This window comes from Chanos chanos, chromosome 5 (genome assembly GCF_902362185.1).
Source record: "Chanos chanos chromosome 5, fChaCha1.1, whole genome shotgun sequence".
NCBI lineage: Eukaryota > Metazoa > Chordata > Actinopteri > Gonorynchiformes > Chanidae > Chanos > Chanos chanos.
The window spans coordinates 52,327,923-52,340,422 of record NC_044499.1 but is presented as its reverse complement, the minus strand read 5'-3'; the positions used below and the strand labels follow the sequence as shown (position 1 = coordinate 52,340,422).

Here is a 12,500-nt window from a genome sequence, read left to right as displayed (position 1 = left end):
AGAGGTCTCTACTTTATCGGACTCAAGGAGTTTCCATCCAGTCTGGCATTTTTGGACAATAACCCACTGTCTCCCTTGGGATTTCTTTAATAGAATCTTGTCACATATACAGAGAATGTCCTGTACAGGGCTCTGGTCCCTGGCTCTGCTCTGCAGTGGGTTTTGACAGTGTTTAGGCTGAGGTTGATCAGTAAGCCTATAACTGTGATGCCAAGCTCTCTTCCTAAATATAACTTGGTGGGAATTCACTCATTTTTTGGTCATATTTCATTTAAACTAAAACTTGAAGGCAGAGAATGAAAGACTGAACCCACTGCTCAGCTGTGACTGCCTGCGCATAGTCGTCACTGTGTAATTTATACATCAAATTAACGTCCTGACTTGGCTGTTTTAAACCGCTCTCAGTTTTAAAATGACTGTGACCGAAACCTTGGCCAAGCATCGCTCCTGTGCTCTACGCCCATATGCTGTAAGCGTTTGCGTTGGTACTGAGCGTAACACAGCTCGGGCTCTGCCCTAATATGGCAGTGTTTTTTTATCCAGCCCCTACGGATCTGAGGAAAGTTTTTTGGCAAGCCTTTGCACTTTTCCAAAAAACAATTACCAACGCTGGCTGAGACATTCTCTGCATTCCTCCTGACAGCGCCCTGTGATTGAGCCCTTCCATTAAAGAGCTGATAAGTACTACAGCGTGTCCGCGTCCCGGCTGCTCTCTCCGCGCAACCCAGCGCGCTCCCGTCTGTCTAACGGACATCCTGTATTCCGCAAATAACGACTGGGCCAATCCAACAAGAGAACGACAATTAAATAATAATAATAATAATAATAATAATAATAATAATACCATACCATAATAATAATAATTGTACCATGTAGTTCGTTCATTCTCACACTTATGTTCCCCCTGTGAATGTGATTTAATCTACTAGAACTCATCTAATTTTAGAAGGGGTGAAATCTAACCGTTTCAGTCACGTAGAGGTAGAAGGAAACTGAATTGGTTAAATGTAGTCACTGTGGTTGAAAGCGAGCCTATGTTAAAGAAGAAGAAAGAAGAGAATGCGGCATTTCGGCGGGGGTCGACGATCGTTTACTGTGGAAGGTAATGTTTAGAGTAGGCTTACAAACACTCATCAGGCTCTTGGGAAGCTGGCGAGAGATGGTCTTGTTTAATAGCGACTCCCACAGGTTTGTCAGTGCGCTGGATGAGTGGTGCACGAGACCGGGCGGGCGCAGCGTGAGCCTCCGTGGGTGTTAGGGCTTCCGCGAGAATCCCTCCGCGGTCTAACCCCATAAATCCCACCGCAAAAATCATATCGGAGGCATGCAAAGGGTCATGTACAACTGCGTTAAAACGGAATCTATATATCTGTATTATTCCCTGATGTTAGACTTACTTGGACAGATCAGGCTGATTAGACTTAATTTACCTGAAGAAATAGTGTTGGTTTATTGTTTTAGCGAGTAAAACTGAGGAGGATAATTTGCGTTGACATTGCACACTTCTGTCATGTATAACCAATGGATTTTTTCCCCAAGTAGATCCAACAAAGGGTTTTTTGTTTTTTGCTTTTTTTTTTTTAGTGTAGTTGGCTAACTCAGCAAAGCAATTTTGTGTTTGACTTTCGACTGTAAAGTCATTGGAGTTGTGAGGGAGTTTACCTCAGCGTTATATTATATTCATTAACATAAGCAAAGAAAACATCAGCTCTGTTTAGAATAGTGGTCTCTGGTTGTCTCATTCTGACTGTCATTGTCTGAAAACTGCATCCAAAAGGTCAAGTAGTGTAACCTGGACGACCCAGTCTTCCTCACACCTGGTTCTGAGGATCCTGAGTCCTGTGGGTTTCTATATCAGCCGAAACAGGCGTGGCATCTGATTGGTTGAGAAGTGCACACGCCTGTTTCCTGTGTAAAAATTCTGATTGTGAACAGGCAGGAGCTCAGAGCATCAGGACCAGAGCCCTGCCAGTCAGATCAGGAGGCTTGCTTTATGGATCAGAGAAGTTGTTCATTACCAATGTGCGGACCAGATCAGATCAGCTGAGGTCAAAGGTCAGACATAAAAGAGCTGACCGGGAAGACTGCATCTGATCAGGGCTCTGTCTGTCACTCTCCTGTTGTATGAAGATGTTTCTGAACAAAACCAATCCATCCATGAGTCATGAATAGTTTCAGTCAGTTCAGTTGTGTTTAGATTGTGGAGACAGAAAATGATGGGATAAAGACTGGATAGAGATATTCTATAGTAAGTTTCAGTAAGAGCTTTGAGAAATCCATGCAGAATAGAAGCTGTTTGAGGCAGTGCTGTGGTTTGCATGACCTCTGACCCGTGTGTCAGATCCTCACGGACAGGTGTGTGCGCTGTAAGGTGTGTTCAGATTATGTTTGGAGAGGAAACCTCCGGAAACCTGATATGGCCACATAGGTGCATGTGATTTAACTGCTCTTAGACCACGGGACTCACAGCCTTACACAGCAGCACAAAGACTGGGCACTGGTCTGAACCATCAGTTCCACCTGAAACTCAGCTTAGACACAGACATACACACAGCATACTCACACACACACACACACACACACACACACACACACACAAAATAAACCATAAATCAAAGTCTCCTCCTGGCTTAGGTGCACCTACCAAAGGTCAAATGTTGTCCTTCCTCTTCCGGGTTGAAGGCTGGAGGAAAAGGGAATGGATCAGGATGGGAGAAAATTTGCAAAAAGTTTCTGTACAGCACAAGCCATGTGTGTATGGCAGAGAGAGAGAGAGAGAGAGAGAGAGAGAGAAAGTTGTCTGGGAAAGTTGGTGCAGTATTCCACACTTTTCCCTAGTGTCTTTCTCCCTTTAGATATTTCCCAAACCTGCGGGCATTTTCAGCAGACCAGATCGGTACCTCAGGGATTCAGTCCTGATTATTCTGGGCTGAGCCACTGTGATGCTGGGCAGATTTTCTCTCTCTCTCTCTCTCTCTTTCTGTGGGGTTGAATATGCTGGCATGTGAGTGCGGGCTACGGGTGCTTTCCTGCCCAAATCTCCCATAGATCCACGCTGTGGTCCTCCCTTATTAAAAACAAACCGGGAGAGAGAGACACAGCACTGTTTCCTCTCTCTGGCTAAAATTAAAACACAGCTTTTTTTCCCCTCTTTTATAATGTGGTAGATCCACACAAACACCTGTTTTTTTCTTAGGATTTCTCAAATATTCTTTTTTTCCACAACAACTGCACAGAATTAGTCTATTAATAGAAGGCAGGATGTGGAGGAGAGACTCTACTGGCGTTTTCTCTGCTGGTGTTTGTGCTTGTTCGTGTCTCTGCTCTGTGTAGTGTATAGTGCTGATCTGAATGCAGATCCTGTCGTGAAGTTTCCTGATTTGAGTGTCACATATGTGTGTTTGTAATGATGCAGCCAGTGCAGTGAACAGTGAAGAAGTCTGGTCTCTATATGTTAACACACACACAGACTGCATCTGCACAAACAGCAGTGCTCAGCCCTTAGCAAAGGTTTGTTTTCAGATGTATGCCCCCCCCCCCCTCTCTCTCTCTCTCTTCCACACACACACACACACACACACACACACACACACACACACACACACCAGCAGCTCCTACTCTCTCCGTATGGCAAAGGCAGTGAGAGGAGTGTAATGCTTAAACTATGTCCTCTCTATAACCAAAGCCTGCTTCAGGGTTCAGCTTTTCAAAGAGAAAAAAATCTCTCTTTCTCTTTCTCTCGCTCTCCAGCAAAGAAGAAGGACAAGTCTGGCCACAAGAATTTCCATGCTGCCCCCTCCCCTGTGTAATCTGAAACACATTACGGCCCTTACGTAAACACGCCACTGCCTCCTCAACCCTGCTCTCCCCCAGAATCAGCTCCCCGCCTCACACACGCCTCTGTGGACTGTGTGTGCCTTGGCACTTGGGCACGGCCAGTAGAAACATGTCTGAGAAACTTTCTCTCTTCTCTCTTTCCTGGATTTTTCTCCTTCTTTTCTCTGCTGAAGGCTGTGGTCTCTCTGTCCTCTATGCTCCTGACTAACCTCTGTCCGATTCTCAACTCCTCTGACCTTTAAGAAGCTCTGTGTGTGTGTGTGTGTGTGTGTCTGTGTCTGTGTCTATGTGTCAGTGTGTGTGGTGTGTGCTGTCATCAGTCACTGTTGTGTGTCCACCTGTCGGCTACACACACTGCTCTGAAACTCCGTCTCACAGTCAGGTGTGGGGCTGACTCACAGATAGACCCCCCCCCCCCCCCCCACCACTCTCTCTCTGTCTGTCTTTCACTCTGTCTCTCTCTCTCTCTCCCTCTCTCTCTCTCTCCCTCTATATATATCTGTGTCACAGTTTGACTCTGTTATTATGCTTCTCTGTGCCTTTATTTTCAGACTGATAGAAATCGGAGCACTTTCCTCAAATAGCCTGTTGAGCAATGTCTGGGTCTGTTGGGCGACCTCCTTCTTTTGTCTGTTTTTCCCTTTTTTTTCTCTCCTTTCGTCTCAGGTTGATCATCATTGTCGTCATCATGGTGTCTGTGTCTGTCTCTCTGTCTGTGGGTATTCCCCTGTCCCGTTTCCAGCCTGATGTGCCGTGGCGTAAATGGATTTCGGAGTCGGGAACGGTGCCAAGCTCTAAACACCAGATCCCCTCCAGGCGTCTCCTCATTTCTGAACTCTGAAACTCAGTCTGAGAGACGGGTCCGCCTCTCCTGATCCGTCAGAATCAAACCAGTTCTGGTCTCGGCGGGACTGTGAAGGGCGTGAGTAAAATAATGAAAGGTTCTGCTCTCTGTCTCGCCCCACGTATGTGCGCCCGGCCCCCGTACCTCCTGGGCTGTGCTCAAAGCCAGTGGGAACGCTGGGAAGAGAGGGGATGTGGGGAGACCTGCTCCTTGGCATCGTGGCCGGGATGTGATCCACACTCTTGGGCGTACAGAAACGTTTTCATCTGTCAGTAGTCAGAGTAAATAACCGTGAGACGTGACCAGAGCCTCGTGTTTGTCTGTCTGCCTGTTAAAGGAGGAGAGATGGGGGACAGGAGTGTGTCTGACTGGGCTTGTTTGGAACCAGTTGCCAGGCCAGTAGCCATGAGGAGATCTGGACTGGTTTGACTTTTGGCCGAAGGATCCGAGTGCGAAGCTCTTCATGGTTTGTCAGCCAGAGAGAGAGAGAGAGAGAGAGAGAGAGACAGAGAGAGAGAGAGAGACAGAGAGAGAGAGAGAGACAGAGAGAGAGAGAGACAGAGAGAAGTGCTGTTTAGTGCTAAGTGAGTGTAAACCTGGCAGAAAACTGTCCTAATGCAACTCCCAGATGTGTCAAAGGAGGAGGAGGGGAGAGAGAGAGAGAGAGAGAGAGAGACTGGTGAGGGAATTTGGGTGTGGGAGGCTGAAGCAGAGATTAAATTGAAAGGAGAGAGAAGAACAGAGAGTCGTCCCAGACAAAATAAAAATAAAAAGTGTGTCAGTTTGGACTGTTTCTAATCTTGGCACAGTCGTTAAAAAGTCAGGGAGGACACAGCTGAACACGGAGAAAACAAAAACCCTGAATTATCAGTTTTTCCTCTCACCATTTCTTGCATACAGTTTGCACACCGTTCATGATTAATAGTCTGTAAATATTCAGTGACTAAATCTCACACTCCAAACATCATAATTTCTCACTCTGTCCGTCCAAGAATTACAACAAATGTTTGCTATTAATGTTTAAACTCGTAGCTGGACATATCGCTCAGCCCATAGACGTTTATCATGGCATGTTTCATAAACAGACCATATAAGGGTGTGTGCAGATGGTACAGGGGTTCAGAATCTACTGGGTCAGACCCACAATGCCTTGCGGTAAGCTGCGGGCTCATGGCGATGGAGAGATTGCTGGATGGTAAATTGTGTGGGAGAGATAAAAAGAGATCAGAGCCAGATTATAAAGTCAGAGCTGGAGATGATAAGGAGCTTCACACGCGGTCTGGTCCACGGCACAGTCTGTGCTACGCTGTCCGCAGCCGGGGCTCTGTGATCAGCACGCTGCCAGGAGTGACAGACAGAAGTGCTGAACTTTTTAATCCGAACTCAAACTGGGACATGAGGCTTTCTCAAATCTCTCTCTCTTTCTCTTCAAAGTCTCTCTTATCTCTGCCTGCCTGCCTGTCTGTCTGTCTGTCTGTCTGTCTGTCTGTCTCTCTGTAAGCACTGAGTTTTCACTGATATATGAGAGAAATAATGGCCTTACTCCACCCGTGTTAACCACCGACAAATAACCCCCGAAGTCCCGCCCAGACAAGGCCGTACCCCGTCCTTACCCTTGGTTTGCTCTGTAATCTTGCTCTAAAAACACTCCTGCTTCTCCCCTGGCCCTGTGTGAGGTCTGCTCCCTCGCTGCCCTGGATGCAGCTGATTGGGCGAGAGAGAGGGCACTGAGGCCCAGTGTGTGTGACAGGCTGGTCTCTCAGGGTCAGAGGTGTTACTCACTGCGTGACCTTTAACTTTCCGGAAAAATAGGAAAAAGTAAACACCCCTCCCCTCAGGGAGACACAGAAAAACAGGAGTGTGAGAGAAGCTGGATTCATGTGTGTGTGTGTGTGTTTTTGTGTGTGTGTGTGTGTGTGTGTGTGTGCGTGTGTGTGTGTGTGTGTGTGTGTGTGCGTGTGTGTGTGTGTGCAGTACCCAGCAGGAGGTCTGACTGTCTGCTGTCTTTCGGTGCTTGTTTTGTTCAGATGCATGAAAACCAGGTAACGAGTGGACTAGTAAAGGCAGCAGGAGAAATGTGTGGAAAATTTCAAAAGAAAACCAAACCCAGAGTGTGGATGGGGCGGGTGTTGAAGCTGAATGTGCCCAGCTGTGAGGAGAAGTGAGGTCAACAGGATCTGAACCGCAGCCTTGATCTTAGCCCAGGGAGGGGCCGTCCACTTGGCGGGGGGGCGGGGGCGCTGATGTCTCTTTTGAAGGGTGGTGTCTCTGCACTTATTGCAGTGAGACAGTACTCTGTGTGTTTGTGAGTGTGTGTGTGTGTGTGTGTGTATGAAGGTATGTGAGTATGAGTGTGTTTGTGTGACAGTGTATGTGTGTGCGTGTTAGCACGAGTGTGTTAATGTGAGAGTCCGTGTGTGTGTGGGTGTGTGTATATGTGAGAGTGTATGTATATTTGTGTGTTAACATGAAAGTGTTTATGGATGAGTGAGTGTGTGTGTGTGTGTGTGTGCGCGCGTGTGCGCGCGTGTGCGAGAGTTTGAGCGTGTATATGTGAAAGTGTATGTATATGTGTGTGTTAGCATGAATATGTTTATGGGCGAGGCTGTGTGTGTGTGTGTGAGTAATGAGCAGTTTTATATAGCTCACACTCTCTGACAGTCATAGGAAGCTGTCAGGGAGTCATCAGAATCAGATGTGTCTGTGAGGAGACGTCCTGAAACACGAGGTCATTAAACAGACACTTAACAGTTAACCGTGTTTCCACTGTGTTTATTAACGCTACTGCCATATCCTGTGCGTCAGTGTAGAGTGACTGCCCCTCACCAAACCATTCCAAAACCCTCCCCAAACACTGTCAGAAATCAGCACCATAACCCTTCCTCTCAGGTTCTCCTAACCCACCTCTCAGACCCCTTCCTCTCAGGTTCTCCTAACCCACCTCTCAGACCCCTTCCTCTCGGGTTCTCCTAACCCACCTCTCAGACCCCTTCCTTTCGGGTTCTCCTAACCCACCTCTCAGACCCCTTCCTCTCGGGTTCTCCTAACCCACCTCTCAGACCCCTTCCTCTCGGGTTCTCCTAACCCACCTCTCAGACCCCTTCCTCTCGGGTTCTCCTAACCCACCTCTCAGACCCCTTCCTCTCGGGTTCTCCTAACCCACCTCTCAGACCCCTTCCTCTCGGGTTCTCCTAACCCACCTCTCAGACCCCTTCCTCTCGGGTTCTCCTAACCCACCTCTCAGACCCCTTCCTCTCGGGTTCTCCTAACCCACCTCTCAGACCCCTTCCTCTCGGGTTCTCCTAACCCACCTCTCAGACCCCTTCCTCTCGGGTTCTCCTAACCCACCTCTCAGACCCCTTCCTCTCAGGTTCTCCTAACCCACCCTGACTGACACCCAGCCTCACCCCACCCACCTGTCTGGGATTGATTGACAGATTTAATGTGAGGTCATCCTCTCGGCAGAGGGTGGTCTTTAAAACCTTTGTGGGCGTGGCCAATATCATCACAGAGCCCAGTGGGTGAATGTTTTCAGGGATGACTCAGCCCTGAGGGAAACACACACTAATGGTCTTTGTTCATCTGAGCTGGTTGGGGGATGATGATGACAGAGAGGTCTGACTAATCAGGGTACTTTTTTACAAACGCTGGGGGATACTCCAGGGCACGGGAACTGGATTCACAACCAGTCACCAGTGGGCTTAGACAGAGCTACAGTGGTACAGATACAGCAGACAGAGGGAACCGGTCGCAGTGCAGTTCTCCTACTGTAATATAATGACTTTCTCCATTGAGATATAATGACTTTTCCCATAGAAATATAATGACTTTTTCATTGAGATATAATCACTTTTCCCTCTTAGATGTAATGACTTTTCCCATTAAAATATAATAACTTTTTCCATCATGGTGTGTGTGTGTGTGTGTACATCATGGTCTAGACATGTCACACAGGGCTCTGGAACAGTCTGTGCAGATGCATTAGTGACTCAACATGTCACGTGGCTTCACAAACTGCTGGGAGCACACTGTCCCTTTCCCTCTCTTACCCAATGGGGCCATGTTTTGATTGGGTGTCACACGGGTCGTACAGGAATGGTGTATTTAATCAAGACATGGGCTGAAGACTACAGGCCTTGGTTCTGAAGTTCTGGGTTCTTCCGTGGGCCGGACGTTTTATGGAACTGATGTCTCCGTGACAGAGGCCTCGTTGCAGGGCTGGGGCCGTCTGCACTGTGGTTTCAAAGAGAACATTACAGTGGTCTGTTCAGAACCACAAGCTCAACAGAACAGCACATGTTTGGGATTAATGGGAGCACACAATCAGGACCGAACTGGGGTGAGTTCCACTTCACAGTGTTGACCCTGCTGGTCCAAAGACATGTTATTCATTACTGCTTTAGCGCCCCCTTGTTTGGATTGTGTTTTGATACATTGGGTTTAGTCAGGGTTTGAGTTGTGTTTTGATACATTGGGTTTAGTCGGGGTTTGAGTTGTGTTTTGAGACATTGGGTTTAGTCAGGGTTTGAGTTGTGTTTTGATACACTGGGTTTAGTCAGGGTTTGAGTTGTGTTTTGATACATTGGGTTTAGTCGGGGTTTGAGTTGTGTTTTGAGACATTGGGTTTTGTCAGGGTTTGAGCTGTGTTTTGACACATCAGGTTTTGACCAGAGTTTTGATTTGATTTGAAATGGGTGGAATTGGTCGATCTTTTGGTTGGTACAATGTACGCGTGCAGCGTGTACATTCAGTTGCGGGTTTACAGGATAAACCGAGAACCGGCCTGGACCCTGCTTAGTCTGAACAGCCTGAGTTCTTCAGGACGTGGATTCTCTCACGTGTCCGAGACATGGAGCGCGGACGCTGGTCCATTCATGTGTGTTCTGCAGACAGCACGTCCATCTCACTGAACGTCTGTCCTTTCTCACTCAACTAGATTAGTGAACCAAATTCTCCCACTGCTCCTGCCTGGTCTAGCTGGCTTTGGATCTGCAGAGAGATGATGGGAGGGTGTTGTGAGAGCAGCGTTCAGTGTGTCGGTGGTGTGGAGGGCTGGGCCGACACTAACACACAGGCCTCCGTTTGACAGCAGAACAATGGAGAGGGCACACCGCAGCTTCCCGCCCTGACACAAAAAGCTCCTTTTTCTCCTCTGATGCTCTGGTGCCGTGACTGTCTGGTGCCCCGCAGCCGCCAAACTGCCAGCCTATTTACCATGCCACTCTCTGTGCCACACACCCTCTGTCTGCTACACACACACCCTGCCTCTGGGTCTGTGTATGTTAGCACAGAGATACAGCCTGCCTCTGGGTCTGTGTCTGTTAGCACAGAGATGCAGCCTGACTTTGGGTCTGTGTATGTTAGCACAGAGATACAGCCTGCCTCTGGGTCTGTGTATGTTAGCACGGAGATGCAGCCTGACTTTGGGTCTGTGTATGTTAGCACGGAGATGCAGCCTGACTTTGGGTCTGTGTATGTTAGCACAGAGATACACCCTGCCCTTGGGTGTGTGTATGTTAGAGCGGAGATACAGCCTGTCTCTGGGTCTGTGTATGTTGGTGCGGAGATACAGCCTGTCTCTGGGTCTGTGTATGTTAGCATGGAGACACAGTATGGCTGGATAATAGATAGGACAGTTTTGACCTCACTTTCACACTAGCAGCAGTAGGGACACTGTGTAAGGAGTCATCTGTCCCTCTGTAATGAGTTGGGACAGTTGAACGCTCTACTCTACAGACGACTCCCTGTCCCTTAAAGCTGCAGCTGCAAACTGTTGATACAAGGTGTGGAGATAAGGCCAGAGATCACTGAGCTAGCCTTGAGTAATTACATTCCTGTTGTAGAGGAATATACTTATAAGCACTTAACATGCTTAACTTAATTGTAAACTTGTGAGGCTTAGATTTGACAAACACATGAGTGAATGTTTTTTCCCTCTAAGACACTCTGAGAAACAGACAGCTGTGTGCTCCTGCACCTTTTCACTGGAGAAACTCCTGGAGACCAGCGTGAGTACCTCCTGCGGCTCCCTCAGCGGCGGTGTGGAGCGGAGGGAGGCCTTGGTGGAGGAGCAGGAGGAGAATAAAGAGGGTTATTATTCTGTGAGAGTTGGGATGCTGACACAGGTCCTGGGAGGAGAGGAAGGAAGTGACGGTTTCGTCCCCTGGGTGTAAACAGACTTTAAACAGAGAGAGAGAGAGAGAGAGAGAACTGAACCTGCTGACCAGGCCCCTGGCCCAGGGAACAATCATATGCTCACCCTCTGCTGTGTGTGTGTGTGTGTGTGCATGCTTGTGTGTATGTGTGTGTGTGTGCGTGTGTGTGTGTGTGTGCATGTATGCACGTGCATGTGTATGTGTGTGCACGCTTGTGTGTATGTGTGTGTGTGTGCGTGTGTGTGTGTGTGTGTGTGTGTGCATGTATGCACGTGCATGTGTATGTGTGTGTGTGTGCACGTGTATGTGTGCGCATGTGCATGTGTATGTGTGTGTGTGTGTGTGTATGTGTGCATGTATGTGTGCATGTATGTGTGCATGTGTGTGTGTGTGTGCGTGTGTGAGCATCCTCTTGCGTGTGTGTATGTGTGTGTATGTGTGTGCACATGCGTGCGTGTGTGTGTGCTTGTGTGTGTTTGTATGCGTGTGTGCGTGTGTGCGTGTGCTTGTGTAATATGTCTGATTCACTCATGTGAGGTTTGTAAATAGAGTGTATGCAGGTTATTTTTTATGATGAACTGTGAGTGTGTCTTGTTGTGGGGTCCATGCGTATAACACAAAGTAAAGAATACAGAGTGAGGATACAGAGTGAGGATACAGGGAGGAAACAGAGTGAGGATACAGAGTGAGGATACAGAGAGAGGACAGAGTTGAGGAGACAGAGTTGAGGAGACAGTGTGAGGATACAGAGAGGAGACAGGGTTGAGGAGACAGAGTTGAGGAGACAGTGTGAGGATACAGAGAGGAGACAGGGTTGAGGAGACAGAGTTGAGGAGACAGTGTGAGGATACAGAGAGGAGACAGAGTTGAGGAGACAGAGTGAAGATACAGGATGCTCGGGCAGCCGTGTGCCTGGTACCATCCTCATCCTCTACATGTCACACACATGTCTTCTGTTCTCCTGTGTGATGTGTTCTCATGTCGCTCATTCAGAGTTACACGTGCAGTCAGCAGAGAGAAACCCTCTAACACACGCTCCCCCGCGCCTGTGTGGGCTCCTATAGAAAAGGGCATTGTTTTGTTAACTTATGTCAGAGATTTCATCCGTACCAGGGGAGGGAACACGGGAGCGTTTGTTCTGTGCTCTTGGACACTGTCTTTGTTTTGGCTTTGTCACCTATTCATCGGGGTGATTTTCAGGCCGTGTGGGCCGGGCGTCTGTGGATGCTGATTGGGATCTGTAAACATGAGCTTATCCCTGCCTGGAGATTAAGACTGAGCCACATACAGATGAATCAGCACACACAACCTTGACTTTCTACCATTCTTTCCTTTTACACACACTTCCTTTTCAAATGTAAACACTGATTCATACCTACCTTGCCTCATTAAACAAATTGCAGTTCGTCAGTGATCCAAGATGAGGAGCGCTGTCAGCACTCCCACACACAGGTTTACATAAGTGCAGTTTATAAGAGTGTCAGGGGTTCAGATTATCTTTACTCTGATGTTTACACTGTGTGACCTGACAGACTCTGAGTCAGAATTTGCAGACACACGCAACACCTTCACAGATGAACGGTTGAGACAGTGGGTTTTTTTTTTGTTTTTTTTTTACGGGTTTCAGGTTTGAAAAGGGTCGTATCTACAGCTACATCGGCGAG

The 12,500-nt window shown here is 47.9% G+C and overlaps 1 protein-coding gene across 2 annotated transcripts in view; it reads left to right on the top strand.

Annotated features, from left to right (window-relative positions):
* Positions 1-12,500, top strand: part of myo1d (myosin 1D) — an 83,969-nt gene that overhangs the window by 3,300 nt on the left and 68,169 nt on the right. For both annotated transcript variants that reach the window (XM_030773908.1, XM_030773909.1), the window contains exon 2: positions 12,464-12,500. This exon is cut by the window's right edge and continues 172 nt beyond it. In XM_030773908.1, the coding sequence (XP_030629768.1) occupies positions 12,464-12,500 (37 nt within the window). The remainder of the gene's footprint in view (positions 1-12,463) is intronic.